The 19,569-nt window shown below is 49.4% G+C and overlaps 1 protein-coding gene across 1 annotated transcript in view; it reads left to right on the top strand.

The window, feature by feature from the left end:
- PLEKHM1 (pleckstrin homology and RUN domain containing M1) overlaps window positions 1-19,569 on the top strand; it is a 264,142-nt gene that overhangs the window by 209,741 nt on the left and 34,832 nt on the right. Inside the window, exon 10 of the mRNA XM_086949810.1 lies at window positions 8,965-9,028. Within this exon, the coding sequence (XP_086805936.1) occupies window positions 8,965-9,028 (64 nt within the window). The remainder of the gene's footprint in view (window positions 1-8,964; window positions 9,029-19,569) is intronic.

Below are 19,569 nucleotides of genomic sequence, written 5' to 3'. Positions count from 1 at the left end.
CACCCAGGAGCATCCTGGCAGCAGCGTTTTGTACTCGTTGTAGGGTGTTGATAGTGGCTTCCGGGGCTGCCAGAAGCAAGGCATTACTATAATCCAGTCTGGACAAGATCAGTCCCTGAATTAATAGTTTTCTAGATTGGAAGGGTAGCAGTGGCAGGACTTTCCGCACAGTTCGGAGCAGGCCGAAACATGTGCCTGCCACTTTCTGGGCATGTGCCCTTAAGGTTAGTTCAGGCTCGAACCATACCCCCAGGCTCTTGATTTTGTCTTTTGGTGAGGGCACCTCTCCCATGCATGGGGGCCAAGATGTAGTGGGTAGAGAGGAGAGTTGGTGACCCAGCATTAAAATCTCGGTTTTTGCTCCGTTTAATTTGAGCTTGGAGTTAGTCATCCAGGAGAAAATTTCCGAGAGGCAGGCTGAGAGGTTGTCTGAGCATCCCGAATTTTGCGTCAGCGAAACGACTAGTTGGGTGTCATCTGAAAGAGACACGTTAGTGATAGATTCCTTACCTTAGAATATCCCCAGGCGTCAGACTGGATCCGGAAACTTTTGCGTAGCAATACCCCTGCGCGCCGGTAGGCGTCGTCTGCGGCTCCGCGTCCGTCGTCGGCGTCGTGAGCGCCGGGATGACTTCGTCGGAGTACTTAGACGGCGCCCATGCGCGCTGACGTCAGTTCTTCTTTTTTCCGCGCCAGCTAGCGCAGATCCGGAAGAAGCTCTACCCCCAGTCACTTTTTGACTGAAAATTTTTGATCCTTTTGATCTTCTCTTTAGTCGACTATCTCGACTGTCGGTGCCAGGGATGCCCGGGTTCAAGCCTTGTTCGAAGTGCGGCCGACTCATGTCGGTCACGGACCCCCATCGCCGGTGCCTGAAGTGCTTAGGCCTCGACCACGACGATCGATCCTGCTCCGACTGCCGGGCCCTGACGTCGAAGGCTAGGCGGGAGCGGTCCCGCAAGCGTCTCGAGCTGAGGCAGTCGGCCCCGCGCCGCTCCAGGTCCCGGTCCCGGTCCCACGGGAGGTCGAGGGACAGGTCGCGAGGTCTGAGTCATCGACGTTCCGGAAGTGGACACCGATCGTCTGGTTCCAAGTCCTCAGGTAAGAGGCATGAGAGGTCGGAGCGACACCATCGATCCTCCGACCCGCCCCGACGCTCGCACGATGCGGCCGGGGACTCGGGCGACACCGCCCACGCGGCTCCGCGGGAGTCGCAAGCGTCGCCGCCTGCCCCACACCTTCGGGTCCCTGGGCACGGCGCGTCGCAGGAGGAGGTCGAGAGGTACCTCATGGCCATGAGGGCCCTCCCTCCTCAGTCTGTTCCCGTGGCGCCTTCGGGCCGATCGGTTCCGTCTGGAGGTCCTTCCGGGTCGGGCGCTTCGGCCCCGACGACGTCGGGTGCTTCGGCCCCGACGACGTCGGGTGCTTCGGCCCCGGCGCCGCTGGCGACTTAGGTCCCGGCGCCGCACGACCTCGCTGGATCCGGCTCCGGATCCGGGACCTCGCCGGTCGACCTTACGACCTCGCCGGCGCCGTCCCTTCAGGTGTCGTCCCCGGCAGCCGATGTGGTTGCCGCCCCCAATGTTTCCTACGGTCCTACTCAGGAGTCGGAAGGGCGCCGCTGGGCGCCGATTCTGTCGGCCTTTGGAGACTTTTATCTCCACGAGGAGGCCCTGGCTGTTAATCCTGGTCTCCAGGAGCCAGGTGACGAGGAGCAATGGGAGGGGTCCGAGGACCCTCTGGCACGTGATTGCCAGTCGCAGCAGGACTGGACATATGAGCTTGGGGAGGCCAGTGGTATTGACACCTCGCCAGACACTGGATTTACGTCGCCCCCGACTGTGGCTTCGGAGGCGGGTTCTGCTTACAGCGTAGTGTTGACGAAGGCAGCTAAGGCCTTAAACCTTCAGCTCCCCGTCGCGGCCGTGAGGACTAATCTCCTCACTGAGGTCCTCAAACAGCAGTCAGGCTCCGCGGAGCCCCTCCTGCCGTTCAATGAGGCCTTGTGTGACGTTCTTCTGGGCACTTGGTCCAAGCCCGCCACAGGCCCCCCTGTGGACAGGAACGTGGCCAGACGCTACCGCCCGGCACCGGGCGACCCATGCTTTTTGTCCACCCATCCCACCCCGAGAGTCTGGTCATCCAGGCCTCAAACTCCCAAACCGCATTCCCGTCGGCCCCGCCCGACAGGGAATCCAAGAGATATGAACAGTTCGGGAAGAAGGTTTTCTCGTCTGTGAGCTTAGGGCTGCGGTCTGTGAACACCGCCTGTCTCTTGGGCCGCTACACCCACACCCTGTGGGACACGGTTGCGGAGGTGCTGCCTAGATGCCCGGAGGAGGTCCAGGCTAAACTCAGCCAAGCCCTGGCGGACGGCCGAGATGCAGCACGCTTTTCTATCCGGTGTGGGCTGGATACTACGGACTCACTGGGCAGGGCGATGGCAACGACGGTGGCGGTTCGACGCCACGCCTGGTTGAGGTCCGCCAACTTCTCGGCCGATGTCCAGGCCACCCTCCTGGACATGCCGTTTGATGGCCGTCGCCTCTTCGGCGACAAGGCAGACCATGCGCTGGAACGTTTCAAGGACTCCAGGGCTACGGCCAAGTCCTTGGGCCTTACGGCCCCACGCCAGCAATCGGGTGCCTTTCGCTCCTTTCGTGGCCACGGAAGGGGCACCCCACCACGTACCGTCAGCCACGCGCCGCAGAATGTTCAACAACGCGGTGGCGGACGTGGGAACCGCCGTGGCGGTTGTCGGGGCCAGCGGCGAGGCCAGTCCACACCTCCCTCAGCAGCCCCTGCCTCAAAACCTTCCTAGTCAGAGTTTTCAGGCCCATGTGACGCCTGTGGGAGGCAGGGTTCGCCATCACCTCTCCCACTGGCATACAGTCACTTCGGACAGGTGGGTGCTGCAGATTGTCCGAAGGGGCTTCTCCCTCCCCTTCGAGTCATCCCCTCCATCCATGCCACCTCAATACCACCGTGTGTCGGGGGATCACTTGCAACTTCTGCAAGAGGAGGTTTCGGCCCTCTTGGCCAAGAGGGCCATCGAGCGCATTCCTGGGCCAGAAGTAGGACGTGGTTGTTACTCCCACTACTTTCTGGTGCCCAAGAAGGGCAAAGGGGGCCTACGCCCTATCTTGGATCTGCGGAACGTCAACGGCTTCCTCCGGACGGAGAAGTTCAAGATGCTCACTTTGGCTCAGGTCCTGGCTGCCCTGGACCCAGGAGACTGGATGGTAGCGTTGGACTTGCAGGACGCCTATTTCCACATCCCCGTCCTGCCGGCCCACCGGCGTTACCTGCGGTTCACGGTAGGCCAAGAGCACTTTCAGTTTACCGTGCTCCCCTTCGGCCTTACCAGCGCCCCACGGGTGTTCACGAAGGTGATGGCGGTGGTCGCAGCCCATCTGCGCAGGCAGGGGGTATCAGTCTTCCCCTACCTCGACGACTGGTTGTTGAAGGCGGGCTCGCCCCAGACAGTCGTCAGCCACCTCCAGACTACGGCCGACCTCCTGCACTTGCTGGGGTTCTCCATCAATGTGCCGAAGTCACACCTGTGTCCTTCTCAGAAGCTCCTCTTCATCGGAGCGGTTCTCGACTCTGCGCAGTTTCGGGTTTACCCACCCGAGCAGCGGGTTCGGGATATTCAGGCTCTGGTTCCCATCTTCCAGCCGTTATCCCGGGTCTCGGTCAGGTTGACGCTGCGGCTTCTGGGACTGATGGCCTCCTGCATCCTTCTGGTGCGTCACGCCAGGGGGCGGATGCGGGCTCTGCAGTGGGACCTGAAGTTTCAGTGGGCCCAGCATCAGGGCAACCTGTCCAATCATGTCCTGATCTCAGAGGGCACTGCGAGACAACTGCAGTGGTGGCTCACGGACCGCGACTGGGTCAGTGGCAGACCCCTCTCCCTACCCCAACCGGAGCACGTAGTTGTGATGGACGCGTCCCTCCAGGGCTGGGGAGGCCACATGGGAGAGGCGGAGATCAGAGGCCTCTGGTCTCCGGCGGAGTCCCGGCTCCATATCAACCTTCTGGAGCTGCGGGCGATTCGTCTAGCACTGAAGGCATTCCTCCCCTCTGTCCGGGGGAGCGTAGTGCAAGTGTTCACCGACAACACCACCGCCATGTGGTACTGCAACAAGCAAGGCGGGGTGGGGTCGTGGACCCTCTGCCAGGAGGCTCTGCGCCTCTGGCAGTGGCTGGAACATCAGGGCGTGACCCTGGTGGTTCAACACCTGGCAGGCTCTCTGAATGCCAGGGCGGACGAACTCAGCCGCCGGTGCATGATGGATCACGAATGGCGTCTGAACTCGGACGTGGCGCAAGGTCTCTTTCAGCAGTGGGGAGAGCCTTGGTTAGATCTATTCGCCACAGAAGAGAACGCGCAATGTCATCAGTTCTGCGCGTTGGAATTTCCAAGGCGGCACTCGCTCGGAGACGCTTTTCGTCGCGAGTGGAGCTGCGGTCTGTTGTACGCCTTTCCGCCTATACCACTTCTGCCCAGAGTGCTGAAGAAGATCAGGCGCGACCGGGCCCAGGTTATCCTTGTGGCTCCGGACTGGGCACGAAGATACTGGTATCCCGAGCTACTCAGCATGTCAGTCGATCCCCCGATTCGTCTGCCTCTTCGGGAGGACCTTCTGTCGCAGCAGCAGGGGACGGTCCTGCACCCGAACCTGTCCAGTCTCCACCTACGAGCTTGGAGATTGAGCGGCGGCAGTTGAGGCCATTTGACTTGCCTCCTGAAGTCTGTGATATCATTCTGGCAGCCAGGCGTCCCTCCACAAAGTCGGTATACGCCTGCCGGTGGAACAGATTTGTGGCATGGTGCACAGCAAAGGCTGTGGATCCTCTCTCGGCACCCCTTTCGGAAGTGCTGCTCTTTCTTCTTTCCCTTGCCCAGCAGGGCTCTGCTCTGGGCACTCTTAAAGGGTACCTTTCTGCTCTATCAGCCTTCTTGAGGCTACCAGATCAGCCTTCTTTATTCAAGTCCCCTATTGTAAGTAGATTTCTGAAGGGCATCACGCACATGTTCCCTCCTGTTCCCTTCGTGATGCCCCAGTGGGACTTGAATCTTGTTCTCACTTATCTGATGTGTGCTCCCTTTGAGCCACTGCATAACTGTCCTCTTCGTCTCCTTACTCTGAAGACTGCCTTCCTGGTTGCCATCACCTCTGCCAGGAGAGTGAGTGAGCTCCAGGCTCTTTCTTCTTCTCCACCTTTCCTGTCTGTTCATCCTGACAAGGTGGTGTTACGTACACGACCTTCCTTTCTGCCCAAGGTTGTCACGGCCTTCCACATCGGGCAGTCCATTACCTTGCCCACTTTCTTTCCGCCTCCGCATCCCTCGAAAGAGGAAGAGAGGCTCCACCGTCTGGATCCAAAACGTGCGCTCTCCTACTACCTAGATCGCACACGCCAATTCCGGGTGGATGACCAACTCTTCGTTGGTTACGTGGGCGCGAAGAAGGGTAAGGCTGTGCACAAGAGGACCATTTCTAGGTGGATCATCTTGTGTATCCAAGCATGTTACTCCATGGCGAGGAAGGAGCCCCCGGCTGGATTGCGGGCTCACTCCACTCGGGCCACGGCAACGACAACTGCCCTGGGCCGAGGTGTCCCCCTGCAGGACATCTGTCAGGCAGCCACGTGGGCCTCGCTGCACACGTTCGCAAGACACTACTGCCTGGACAGTCAAGTCCGGAGGGATGGCTTCTTTGGCCGTTCAGTCCTCCAGGACTTTCTGGTGTGATATTGGTTCGCAGACCCACCACCGGGGTTGGTATTGCTGGGGTATCTATTCTAAGGTAAGGAATCTATCACTAACGTGTCTCTTTCAGATGCACAAGTTACTACTTGTGTAACGATATATCTGTAAGAGACATTAGTTAGTGATAGATTCCTTACCGACCCACCCATCCTCCCCGTTCTGCGAACCGATATCTAGGGTTAAGGTCATCCCCTTTCAGGGCCCTAGTTTCATGGCACCAGTGTTAGTTCTATCATGGCTCTGCGTATCTGGTGCGGAAAAGCTGTGTGTCAGAACTGACGTCAGCGCGCATGGGCGCCGTCTAAGTACTCCGACGACGTCATCCCGGCGCTCACGACGCCGACGACGGACGCGGAGCCGCAGACGACGCCTACCGGCGCGCAGGGGTATTGCTACGCAAAAGTTTCCGGATCCAGTCTGACGCCTGGGGATATTCTAAGGTAAGGAATCTATCACTAACTAATGTCTCTTACAGATATATCGTTACACAAGTAGTAACTTGTGCATCAGCGTAGGTGACGCATTTAATCCCGAACGGGGCTACTACCTCCTCCAAAGGGGCCATATAAACATTGAATAGGGTAGGGCTCAAGGATGAGCCCTGGGGGACTCCGCACTGGAGGGGAGTAGATTTGGACATAATGCCATTTTCCCAGATCTTAAATGCTCGTTCATCCAAAAAGGATTCCAACCATTTCAGGGCCATTCCCGTGATCCCGAGTCTTGCAAGACGGTGGACTAGTATTTTATGGTCCACCGTATCAAATGCAGCGCTTAGATCCAGGAGGATCAGAACTCCGGACCCCCCTGAATCCAAGATGCATCTTGCCTCCTCAGTTACCACTATGAGGGCTGTGTCAGTGCCCTGGCCTGGGCGGAAGCCCGTTTGCGAGCCACTCAACAGGTCATTGTTTTCTAAAAACCCAGAGAGCTGTTTATTTACAATTCTTTCAGCAATTTTTCCCAGACCAGGCAGCAGCGAGATAGGGCGATAGTTGGCCAAATCGGTATGTCTAGGCCTGGTTTTTTCAAGAGAGTCTTGATTCTTGCTTGCTTCCAGCTGGGTGGAACCACCCCTTTAATTTAGTAAGTCTGTTGCAAGGGGGGTGATGGTGTCAGCCACTTGTTTGAGGATATACATGGGAGTTGGGTCAGAAGGAGACCCGCTCTTCACTGCGGTGAGCGTATTGCGGAAGTCATCCATGGTGATGGTTCCAAGACTGTCCAGCCGGGGTGAATGAATCGGGGCAGGGGGGACTTCATCGCCAGCAGCGGGGAGAACCTGTGGGAGGGAGTCAAGTATTCTTTGGACTTTGGTGTCGAAATACTCTGCAAGCAGGTCACATCTAGCTTCTGTACACTCCTGGTTGGTGGTTGGAGTGCCTGGGTCCATTCCTCCACTGATAGTTTCGCCCATGCTCTCTGTAGAGTTCGAGGACGGGAGCGTTTTTTCCTTCTAATGGAGTTTTCCAGGAGAAGGGGACCATAAAGTGGTCCGACCATGGGAGTGGTAGTGGGGGCTTAACCGTGATGAGACTGTTATTCGAAAAAATAGGGTCCAACAAATGTCCCTTAGTGTGTGTACTCTCTGTGTTTAGAAGTGTTATACCCAGTGCTTTGAGGTCCGTACTGAGGTCAGAGGCCGCCTTGTCAGTGGGATCATCAAAGTGTAGGTTCAGGTCACCCAGGACTAAAAAATTGGGCGACTGTGCTGCTGTCCCTAATATAGTTTCTAGTAGGGATCCTGTAAACTGTTTTAGTTGACCTGGTGGGCGATAAATTAGGAGTCCTACCACTGATTTGGTGGGGGAAGTTTGAATATGGAATTGGACACTTTCAGAATCTAAGATACCACCCTCCTCGATTCTACAGGAATAAGTGTCTTTATAAATTATTGCCAGGCCCCCGCCTTTCCCTTGTACCCTGTGCTGACACTGGATGAAAAAACCATTAGGCAGGGCGGTGTTGATATCATAATCTGAGTTCGAGTGCACCCACCTCTCAGTGAGGAAGAGTAGGTCCAGTTTGTTGTCTTCAATAAGAAGACTAATCTCAACTGCGTGTTTAGGTAGGGACCTGCAGTTTAATAGTGCCATCCCAATATCTCTACCAGGTTCCCTGTCATTATTTATGTCGGGACAGTATTTACAACGAGAGAGATGTTCATCGAGGTAGTCCATCTGGGAACACCACACTCCATTCTTGTCCTGTAGTAGCATGAGTTCCTCCCTGGAATAGCTTACCGGGTATCGGTTGTCCGCCGGTATAGTGGCTGGCCCTAAGTCCGGACGGGCCCAGACGGGCTTGCCTCTGGCGCGCCTCCGGCGCGCCAGAGGCGCGGACGGGAAATGGCTTTCATTTTATAGGACTCGGGCCGAAAATCGCCCGAGCGCTAGAGCGCCAACCCTGCCTTTACCCCCAAGATGGCGGCCCAAATCGTCGCCCCCGGGGAAGGCTCTAAGTGAGCGTCAAGAGCCCGAAACTCGGCCATCGGTGCTCGGATTAAGTTGTGCCTCGAGCCCCCAAGTATTAGCGGGAGGGTGAGTGCCACAAGCAATTTCTCACAGTTTTATCAATTTTTAAAAGTTTTACTACGAAGAGCTGTGCAAAATACAAATATAATGTTTAAAAACAATTCTGTGCGCAAACTCCCGGCTTCCGCCTCAGGAGCGTCCTAGTTTGGCCAGGGACAAAGCAAGCCGAATAACAGTGAAACTATTTCGAATAACAGAGTCTGTGTGGCTGTCAGTTCGTTCTTCCACTGATTTTAAGAAAATGCTGCTCGTGTAGCGTAGTATCAGAAATGCTGCCACAAAACACCACTAATAAATAGATGAAAACAATAGCCTTTATGTCCAATTCTACTTGTAAAAACATAAATAAAAGTGTTGATTTAAAAAAAAAAAGAGCGAAGGTCTTCCATGTACTGGAGGTTGAGGGCAGCTGCCTTCTACGTGATAGCCCATCTGCTTGACTGATGGAGGGACTGAACCTGTGGGACCTCTTTGTTTGAATGCAAAGACAGCAATCGCTGAATTCTTCAGTGCCGGAGACATTAAACTAGAGTTTCTTACTACACAGTTAATAATTTGAGTGAAATTCCCATGCAGGTCTCTTGCAGTGATATTGTTCACACGTGGTTGCTCTTTATGAACTGTTTCTTACACCATGTTTTTTTTTATTGTAAGGCTGGATCACAGGAACTATCTCTTGGAATCACCTCAAGCCTACAGTGTAACTGACCTCCAACAGGTACTGTAGGACGAGCAACTGTCATTGCCATGCTCTTATTATGTTAAAGCAGATTTTGATGAAAATGCACCTTTTTAGGTCGACATTCAAGACCTCTTGTATATACTTTAGTATATACTTGTATATTAGTATATACCTATATGTGTATGTAGTTTGTGGGCTCTGGAGATCACCCTAGGACTTGTCTGCTTCCGCTTAGGGACTTTTTTGTTATGTTCAACTTCCTCTATTTAACTGTCTTAATAAACAAGCATTTGCAATGCAATCGGTCTCACATTTACGCAAGTTTAAGCTATTGGCATTGTAAATGACAATGCCTTTTATTTATTTTTTAAATACGAAAACAAAAAGAAAAGGCATTGTTATTTGCAATGTCAATAGCTCAAAGTTGTGCAAATGCGAGACCTATTGCATTGCAAATGCTTGTTTTAGGAATTGTGCCCTGTGTGCCTCTAAGAAAATAAGGTGGACTCTAAGCTACTTCCTGGTCTGGATGGGCGAAGATGCTTCCACCATCCGCCCTTGAAAACAGCCCCAGTTAGTGTGTTCTCGCGTGATTTCCCAAGTAAGCTGTCCAGGCCTGGTGCCAAGAGCAGGTGCCACGAATGCTAGCAGTGGTCGTATCTTAAATTGTCTTTTGGTTGCAGTCCTTAAACTGCTGTCACTATTGACTAAAACAAAAACACTCACTACACATGTTCTAAATTAGTCCTCGCATTCTGGACTTAAATTTTTTTTTATATTATACACACATAGGGAAACCGTTCCTTATTCAAAGTTACGAATAAAAAAACCTGTTCTTGCTTGCACGACTTAAAAAAAATCCTTCTTTAAATCATACCACGAAATAATAATTAAGAAGCCTCTCGTTTACAGTTGCTTGGAGGACGTCGTGGAAAATACATTAGTCCACAAGCCGCCGAAGGACTGTAAGCAAGAATCCACCCTCTCCTCACTCGAGGGTCAACAAGGTATAGCGCAATGGTTTGCTGAGCCAGGAAGCCTCGGAATGTCATGTAGCAGCAGGATGACATGATAGCTGATGTTGCGGCCTGCCACACCAACCATGCCAATGACACGGAGGAACAGGTTTCAACATTGGTTGTTCCCAAAAAGCAACTGAAATCTAGGGGGCTGCGGGTGAATAAGGCGCAATGTTCTACAAGTCTAAACAAGTGCAGTGTGCGCGCACTGCAATTAATGTCCGGTATGCAGTTGGGACCTGGCCGCGCTGCTGCTTGCTCCCGAGCTCGCTAGGCCAGAGGAGAGAGAAGGCGGGACTTGCACCCGCCTTTGGCCAATTGCGTGCTGTCTGTCCTAGAAAGATGCACTCAAAGGCCAATAGCGTGTGCTCCGAGTTAAAAGTCCTTACTAGAAGCCTCGCCAGAGCAGCGTATGCACGCTGGCTCAGGCGAGACCTAAAAAGGACCAGTAGAGTTCAGTAAAATACCAGAATTGCTTTCTGCTGAGGGGATTTCTCTTTTAAAATGTTTCTGGCACCTGCCTCTATTTAACTTTCGTGATAGAAAATGATCAGCAGAGATCAGTAAAATACCAGAATCACTTTAGCATTCTCTAGATTCCAGTCCATAGAAATTCTCCCACGAGCACCCGTAGACAATAATTTTTTTCAAATCTTGTATTTTCAGTGATATGACCACTGAAGGCCCTGATTTTATATTTAAAACAGAGCTTTGGATTATACCATTTCCCGAAGAAAGGCAATCTTTCTCTCCATGTGTTCCCATACAGGGCGTGTCATGCAGTTTGGTGCTTACTTTCCACCATGTTAAAGAACAGTAGATGTTTCAGCATCCAGGCTAATGTGCTGCATAGCTAAATACATATATGGTCCCAAAGGAAGGCCACTTGCATTGCAAATACTTGTTAGGTGTTTTGGAGCCTGCTCTTGGTTGTATGAATACTTTAAGTTAAATTAAGGAAGAAAAGAGCAATCAGCCTCACTCACTTCCACTAGAACCCTGGAAGAAGTCAAACAGACTCGCTTACTAAAATTCGGGTTGTGTATTTATACATAACCACTTTCAAACATCACCAGCCACTGCTGAATTTTGTGCCCTTTGTAAGTTTTATAAATCTCTTTAATATCCTTGTTTTATGGACAAATTAGCTACAAAGCCTGGAGAGTACACCCATTTAGCAGATGATTCACCCTGGGATCCTTTTTAGGTCTCGGCCTAGCGTACACTGTGCAGCAGTATCGCGCAGCCGAGATTTTATGTTTACAGTATGGGGGGCTTGAACCCGCCCCTCTTCTCAATTGGCTGGCTTCCTAAACGGAGGCCAGCCATTGGAGGAGTGGGGCGTCACTCCGTTCAAGCCCCGTCTTTTTGGGATAGAGGGGTGTGTTTTTGCTGTTCTTTCTCTCCCTGACGTCATTGGGAGAAAGCACGCCCCTCATCACGCTACCTGCACGCTCAAGTCAGCTCTCTGATTGGTGTTCCTTATTAACCAATTAGAGGGCCGACTGGCGCTTGCAGGCAGCTTGAGACATGAAATCCCTGATTCTCCCGGCGCCATGAAAGGATATTCCACTTCAGACCGGATGTCTTCCAAGCGATGTGAGAACTCCATCATGTCCTCCTCCTTGTGCTCCTCGAAGACGCAGAGCTGGATGTCCAGCGCATCGTTCTTAATCAGCTTCAGTTGCTGCGGCACAATGTCACACATTATTGCCAGTCTCTCTGATACCCCTAATTCCTGGCATAGTTGTTTGATCTCCCGTCGCCCCAACCAATACTTGCAGAAATGTAGGGGTGAGTTTCTTAAAAGCCGACGGTGCTCACCATTTGCATGCATGTTCAGTACATCCTGCAAGGACGCTTTGGTTCTAATCTGCTGCTACCTTGGGTGTAATTTATCTGCAGTCCTAGGTCAATTGAAGCAATTAGGGGAGCTATTTCCATATGGCTGACATTCCGCCCGCATCTTCCCCCGTGAAGCACCTTGAAGGCGCAGCACATTGCCATTCCCAACAGGTATCGCTCTAAGGCCAGATAGCGCGGGGCCGTCAAGTCATTAAGCACCACTGATTGAAATATCTCCATCTGTATACTGATGGAGCAGCCGCCATGGCAACCGCCGAATATTGCATTTTCGAGGAACAAAACGGAGTTAAGCTAATTCACCTCTCGCCATTCTGCGAGCTCCACGACGAGCCAGTGCGGACCCCGGCAGCCAGAGGTGCTCTAATTGTGTTAGTGGCACGCTCTTGATACCTGACGGCTCGCGGGCTGTACTACATGAGGAGATCCGGACAGACACCCTCTCCACTCCTGAAGGTATGAGGTGAGAACGCGAGGGGCGCTGAACTGAGATCATTATGAACGCCCACTGCAGTGATAACATTATTGTGGCAGGCGTTCACTACAATAATGCATTTTTATTTGTCCTAGCTGAAGTTCAGGTGTCACTTTGTTAACTGAGTTGTGTGCGTTTAATGTACAGCAAGATTCTCAAACGTGAGTGGCTTATTCCTGCCTTGGCTCAATATTCTCTGATTTGGGGCAAATTATTTAACCTCACTGTGGCTGTAGAAAAATATGTCTGGTTCTCATGCATAGCACTCTAAAGCGCTTAAACCGAGTGTGCTCCATAAGAACTGCAAGAATAAAATAAATTATGCCATTTAGGTCTATTCCTTTGCATTCTCCTAAGAGTGGGGAGGTCTCCAGCTGAGGGTCTGTGTTACAGTCCTTGATGCCAGTGGGTTGTATCGAGATCTATACGACTTTCTATCGTTTGAGAGATCCCGCAAATGAAAAATCTGCCAAATGGGTGGAATATTCAAAATTGTACTGGTACTAGTGTGTGTCAATATAAATGGGCGTCCCCAAACTATGTGCTGAGTACACAGGGGGTTGGTAATACAAACAATGCAAGTGTTCGACGAGTGTATACCTCCATAGACTTTCACAATTTTAGTTAACCAGCATACATTTTCAGGTGTTATTTTATTATTATAAAGTACGATATGACAAATGAGTTTATTGGAGAAAAAACGCACCCATTTAGTAAATTGGCTTCTAGGTATGATTTATAGAAAAGTATTGTTTCGAAAAAGCTCACCATACGCCCCAGCACATGGAGCCACGCCCAATCAATGAGAGTAACAAACTGAAGGTAGATGCACCAAGTCTCCAGATTCACTTACTGTTGTACAGATAAACAGAAAACATCCCGTTAGGAATATGGGGCTTGCTACACTCTACTGTCCTGGCTGCCCATTCTACAGGGAGGTTACAACCATGGGCGGCAGGACATTGAGCATGTGCAGACCCCTAGACCTATGTGGTAAAGAGAACTGAATGCTGCCCGCATACAGATTGGCATTCGTTGAGCGTTCATATATTATTTTGGAAGGGTAAACTGTAGCTTATTTAACGTCGAGAACAAATAAGCCTTTTTGTTTCTAAAAATTCATTTTCAGTTGGGCGACGCTCTGCTTAAGACAGACTCTTGTCAGGTTGCTATCAACTGGCTCTAATAGTGCGTTTTAGGGTTTTCACTGCAACCCCACTGACGAGAGGAAAAAAAATGCAATCAGAAGAATGCGAATGGAATATAACTTACATTCTGTTCTCTTCTAATATGGGGACTTTCAAAGTAACACTAAGGGATGCCATCCTTCCACTGGTGTCTAATACTAAGTAATAAGTCCTAAATAAAGTCATTTTTGCAATGGAGTATGCATTTACTTGTCTATGAAATGAATTACTACTCTAGAGAGCAGCTTGCGGTTGCTCATTGTTGTGCTTGCTCTCCTGCCCCCTCGTTGTTGTGCTTGCTCTCCTGCCCCCTCGTTCTTGTGCTTGCTCTCAGGCCCCGTCGTGGTTGTGCTTTCTCTCCGGCCCCCTCGTGGTTGTGCTTGCTCTCTGGCCCCCTCGTTGTTGTGCTTGCTCTCCTGCCCCCTTGTTGTTGTGCTTGCTTTTCTGGCCTCTGTTCCCTCGTTGTGAGCGTTTTTTCTGGCCTCTGTTCTCTGTGTGTGTGTGTGTGTGTGTGTGTGTGTGTGTGTGTGGGTGGGTGGGTGGCTCTGTTTGTGTGTGTGTAGGTGGCTCTGTATGTGTGTGTGTCTGGCTCTGTATGTGTGCGTGGGTGGCTCTGTGTGTGTTTGTGAGTGTGGGTGGCTCTATGTGAATGACTCTGTGTGGGTGGCTCTATGTGCGTGTGGGTGGCTCTGTGTGGGTGGCTCTGTGTTGGTGCAAATGCAATAGGTCTCGCATTTGCGAGTGATTAAGCAATTGGCATTGTAAATGACAATGCCATTTATTTATGTTTTAAAAACAAAAACATAAATAAAAATAATGTCATGAGCAATGCCAATAGCTCTAACTTTAACAATGCCGAGACCATTGCATTGTAAATGCTTGTTATACAACTATTGAATATTAAGTTTTTTCAAGAGGTCTCCATTTCCACCTTCATGAGCTTGAATTGACTCTTTGGGAGTGAGCCCGTTTATCAATATGAGCCACACGTTTGATCGTCAATATAAGACGTCTGTCAAAGAACTGATTTATTGATTTGAGTCCAGTACATTTAACTATTCTGGAACAAAAACTTTTTGCGCATCTTATACTGCTGAGATGTTTTTGGTGGGGGGAGGGAGGGGTCATGTTGTGTTTGTTTAACCCCTTCGCTGCTGGCCCGTTTCCGCCGCTGTGCGGTAAACAAATGAACAGGGCGGGGCCGTGACGAACCCCAGCCGTCATCAGCACACTAGCACCATGGAGCGTGACGGCTGGGGTTCGTCACCAGCATGCAAGGGGTTAAACTTGCATGCGGTTTATTCTAAAAGTATTATTTAATTTAACAATACATTGTTTTATTTAATCAATTATGGCATTGGGGAAAATAAATATGGGAGTATTTCTCCTGTAGCGTCAATTTTTGAAAATGATAGCTAATAAATACTATTGTTGCGAGAAACAAGTCTGCACATCAAATATGGGAAGTAAGTGCAGAATCTGTGTCAGATTGTGTCGCTAAATTTTGTAATTTACAAAGCTATGAAGACACACAACCTCCTCTCTTGAACGCAGTGACCATTCCTCATACTAGAGACAAGGTGAGCAAGCATACTTTGTTTTTGTCATTAAAAAAGCAGTAGAATCCAGTGGCTATCCGCTTCACACGGACCAACCTAAAGTTATTCTCTTGACTGCTTGCCCATGACGAGCTCTGTAAACAGAGATAATTCTGTCTTTTTGGTTAAAGTATTATTGTCATTTTTAGTTCTATAACCCTACAAAACAGAAAAGGTAAATTAAATGCAAAGCAATATATAGAGAAACACATGTTCATAATATGCAACACGATTTGACAGTTTGATCTAATGTGATGGCATTTGCTGTGGACCTAAATCTGATACCACATTTCAAGGGGTCTACCTTGTCATCTTTGTAGTGCTCTGGCCATTTTCCCCAGGTAAGATAAAGTTTTGTGGGGACCTTAGGCTTCATATACTTGTTTTTCTAGAATTCTGCAACGGTCAACCCCCGTTGCTATTTTACAATGTTTGGTGCTTCCTTTGCCCCCTCGACTGGGCAGTGTCTCTTTTGGCAATTGTTAATTAAAGTTTTGTGCATCTGTTTGCTTCTACCTCTTCTAGAACATTTGTCAGCACAATTCATGCGGTAAGAACCAAAGTATGTTTTGTAGCAATTCAATATGATGTTAGTTATCCTACTACAATACCTTGCAACACACAGCATCCCGAAACATAGTCTAAAACTCGCTCTCATAATTACATCTAACACGGGTAGGTGAGAATGCTCTCTCCATCCGCCAGAGTCTTTCTCCTATGTAAAATATATGGTTAAGTATTTAAGTTACTGTGCTAAAACTATTTCCCTCATGGTCATCAGACCTATATGCCATTCAATATCTTGAGTCGCAGTATTGTCCACTACCCAAAATGTTTTCATTTGTGGAAATGGATAATTAATGTTCTATAGATTTGTGTTATTTTTTTATTTGGGAAAAAGAAAGAGCATTGCGATCTTCGCTTCTAATGGGTTAATTTCAGGAAGGTCCTCAAGATAGTGTAGGTATGGCATTAGTTAATGTCTTAGTTGGAGGTATTGGAAGAACTTGAATAGTCCAAATTCCTCCAAGTGAGAATACCTACAGTGCCACGATTTCTGGCAAATATATGCCAGTCCAAAGTGAGGTTTACTGTGCTTGTTTCTTGTGGCATGCCATTCCTCAGAGAGTCACCCTCAAAATTGAGATGATATTTCACTCGGTGAGGAACCTCCGATGGTAAGCACCTCATTATAGGAAATGTAATGCCTCTTCAACCCCTATTGCCCAAGTTTTTCTAGTGCATACTGGGTCGGATCTAGTATCAAACAACTGATCATTTATTACTGGTAATGTACTGGACGATAGTAGGCAAAGAACTGTACAATGCCAAATCCTCCATCAAATGGCAACACTTTGCCATACTAATAGATGGAGTCTTATTGCACCCTGGGAAGATGACCTTGAGAAAAACTATATGGGTATTTTATGTGGGATTTTCTGTATTACATGCAGTATCCTGTGGCGTGCTATCGTTTGGACTCGCACAGTTATTCCTATAAAGGATATCTGAGAAACATCCAATATGATTTATCTTTTTTCATTTTCTCCAACTGAGGGTTTGTCCTTTCACTTTAATTTATGTGATATCTATATTCCAAGGAGTGTAATACCTTCTGTTTCTACTCTCGGCAAAGAATGAATGACCCAGCTGTCCCCCACATATTTGAGCCCATGAACTGAATACAGAGTCAATTTGTTCCAGTTGCCGCAAAGGCAAGTGTAAGTACCAATGTTTAGTATTTGCATGACTGGTAGCTCCAAGTGCTCAGGATGTTGTAGGTATATGCGCAGGTCATCACCGTATAGTAAGATACCTGTGTTTCATTCAAATCTCATTATTTTCCCTTCTCCTCTAAGGAGTGCTGCCAATACTTTGATTGTGATGGGAAATAACAGTGCCAGGGGCAACTCTGCAGAGTACCATGCGCAATAGGTATGGGTTGAGACAGAACACCATTAAACAACACACTTGCCATAGTTTCAGTATGTGGGAGGTGAGTGTATGCCAGGTTTGTCAGGCGCCCCAACTTTGGATGATTAAGCTGGGCAAAAAGGTATTCCCAGTCTAGTATATCAAGTGGCTTCTTAAAATCAATTTTTAAGACTTGCCAGGGCTAAGGCATTTGTTTAGTGGCGAATATTGCCTTGTTGATTTACGTGGCTTGAAGCTACTTTAGTCTCTATTGACCAGCTTCTAGGCAGTAATCTTGGCAAGTATTTTTGCCTCTATGTTGAGCAACAAAGATGACTCATTATGAATCACAACTATTTGTTTGTCCAGCTTTACTATCAGCATGATAAATGCCTGCCTAATATCTTTAAAATGTGGTCCTGCTTCTTTCGAGATGGTGAACAACAGATAGGCAGCTAGCACTGATGTGTTTGCCTTGTAAAATTTTATGTGGAGGCCATTGGGGCTAGGGCTTTTCTCTGATTGTAATTGAATGCTTCTGTAATTTTGTCTTGTATGATTTCCTGGTTTAAAGTTACTCATCAGTTTCTGCCAGTAAGTAGATTGGAAGCTGGGTTATAAAGAAGTCTGTTTCGTTAGTAGACAGTACTGTCTTGTAATGATGTAGTCTGCTAGAGGCTTCTAGCCTCAGATTCCTCATCTATTGAATATTCCCCCATGCGTCAGATTGAATCCGGATACTTTTCAGCAGTGCTTCTGTGCGCTCGTAGGTGGTACCTTGTAGCTTTTTATTGAGGCCCTTCCTCTCTAGAAGTGGCATACTGGGCCTATATGTGGCCACTCCTGTGCATTAACCTTCATTCCTCGCCCCCAAATACCACTTTTTTGAGGAGGGTTTTCTCTTCAAAATTCCACAATGTGCATGGTATGTCACCCCCTACGACGATAGGTTTTAAGCCCTGTGAGGACTGTCGCAAGCAGATATATCTGTGACAGATCCCCACCAAGTTTGCCTGTGGTGTCAAGTGTCAGGTCACTATTCCAAGATCTGTTGATCCTTCCTGGTTTTCTGAAAGAGCTTTGCCATGTTCTTTCTCAGTTCACGATTCATTGTGGCATGGACACCACCGACTCCATTTGACTGGTTGTTGGCACCAGTGTTGCCATTCGATGCCATGCGTGGCTATGATATACTGGCATCTCTGGTGCCATCCAGTCCTCCCTGATTGACATGCCGTTTGATGGGACTTCCTTATCCGGGGACAAGGCTGACTCTGCCCTTGAACATTTCAAGGAGAGTAGGGTTACTGCTCACTCTCTGGGACTGTCAACCCGGACTCGCCAGCAACAATTCCAGCGCTCATGCCAGCCTGTCCCACAACAGCAGGGAACTCATCAATTTCACAGGAGATGCTGTGGTGCCCACTGACCCTGCAGCCAAGGCCAGTCTTCTGTTCATTTCGCCACAAAAGCAGTATCACATGCCAAACCTCGTTAGTGTACCCTAAAAGGGTCCCTGTCACCTGGTGGGATGCCGAATCCACCGATTCCACCTGGGAGAATGAATGGATAGTTGGCTGCAGTTTGTTCATACCTTTGCGCAAGATACCTAGATCTCCTTTTTAAATTACAAGTAGTCCCGAAACATTTAAAGGATTTTAAGAATACATGTTCGAGGCATATGAGCTGTAGATCATATGCTTATGCATAGATCGCCATCTAGTGTTGGGTCTGGTTGTGTGCACTTTGTTTTTGTTCGAAGAAGTCTTTCCAGTCACAAGTTAGGTGACTCCTCCTTTCGGTGATAGGGCTCATGGGTATCGACTCCATCCTTAGATTGTTTTTTTCAGCCATCAGTTTTGGATTTGTATTGCTGCGCTCCGGTTCGGCACAGTTTCCCCGGACCTCTCGACGCTCAATCCATACCCTCAACGGTATTGTTATCAACCACGATTTCCCATTTGTCGCATAACTTCTCAACTGTAAAATCTTCGATCGGAAAATTTGTGGAAGGCCGTCGGGCCTACCCGCGCCGACCGCTCTAGCAGTCGATGGAACGGCCTCCCTTCAAGTTATGTCCCGGGTGTCGTGCTAAGTTTCCACGCACTGACTTGCACAAAGTGTGCAATCTCTATCTGTTCCCAAAACATGACTAGAAATACTGCGATGCGTGTTGATTGTTCCGACCGAAAAAGACTCTACGCGATCGTCGAGCTCGATGTTACAAGATGCAACAGCACCGGACATCTTCGGTAAAGAGTCCGACTCCGAACATCATGCCCAAGGAGCCGAAGAAGAAGAACATTTCTCGGTGTCTGAGGATGACTAAGACTTCGAAGAAGAGAAGCAAATTACTCCGTGTCAGCATACCTTGAGTAAAGACAACCCCTTGCACCTCAACAACCTAAGGCAAAGGCTCCGGGTCCTCATTTGCCCTTGGGCCAAGGTCGGCATCGACAAAAAGTTTCTAACGCCCCGCCTTCGGGCTCGGCTCCGAAACATAAAGAAAAGCCTTACGGTT

Source organism: Lissotriton vulgaris, unplaced genomic scaffold, assembly GCF_964263255.1.
Source record: "Lissotriton vulgaris unplaced genomic scaffold, aLisVul1.2 SCAFFOLD_499, whole genome shotgun sequence".
Taxonomy (NCBI): domain Eukaryota; kingdom Metazoa; phylum Chordata; class Amphibia; order Caudata; family Salamandridae; genus Lissotriton; species Lissotriton vulgaris.
The sequence above is the reverse complement of the archived record's forward strand: the minus strand, read 5'-3'. Positions and strand labels throughout refer to the sequence as shown.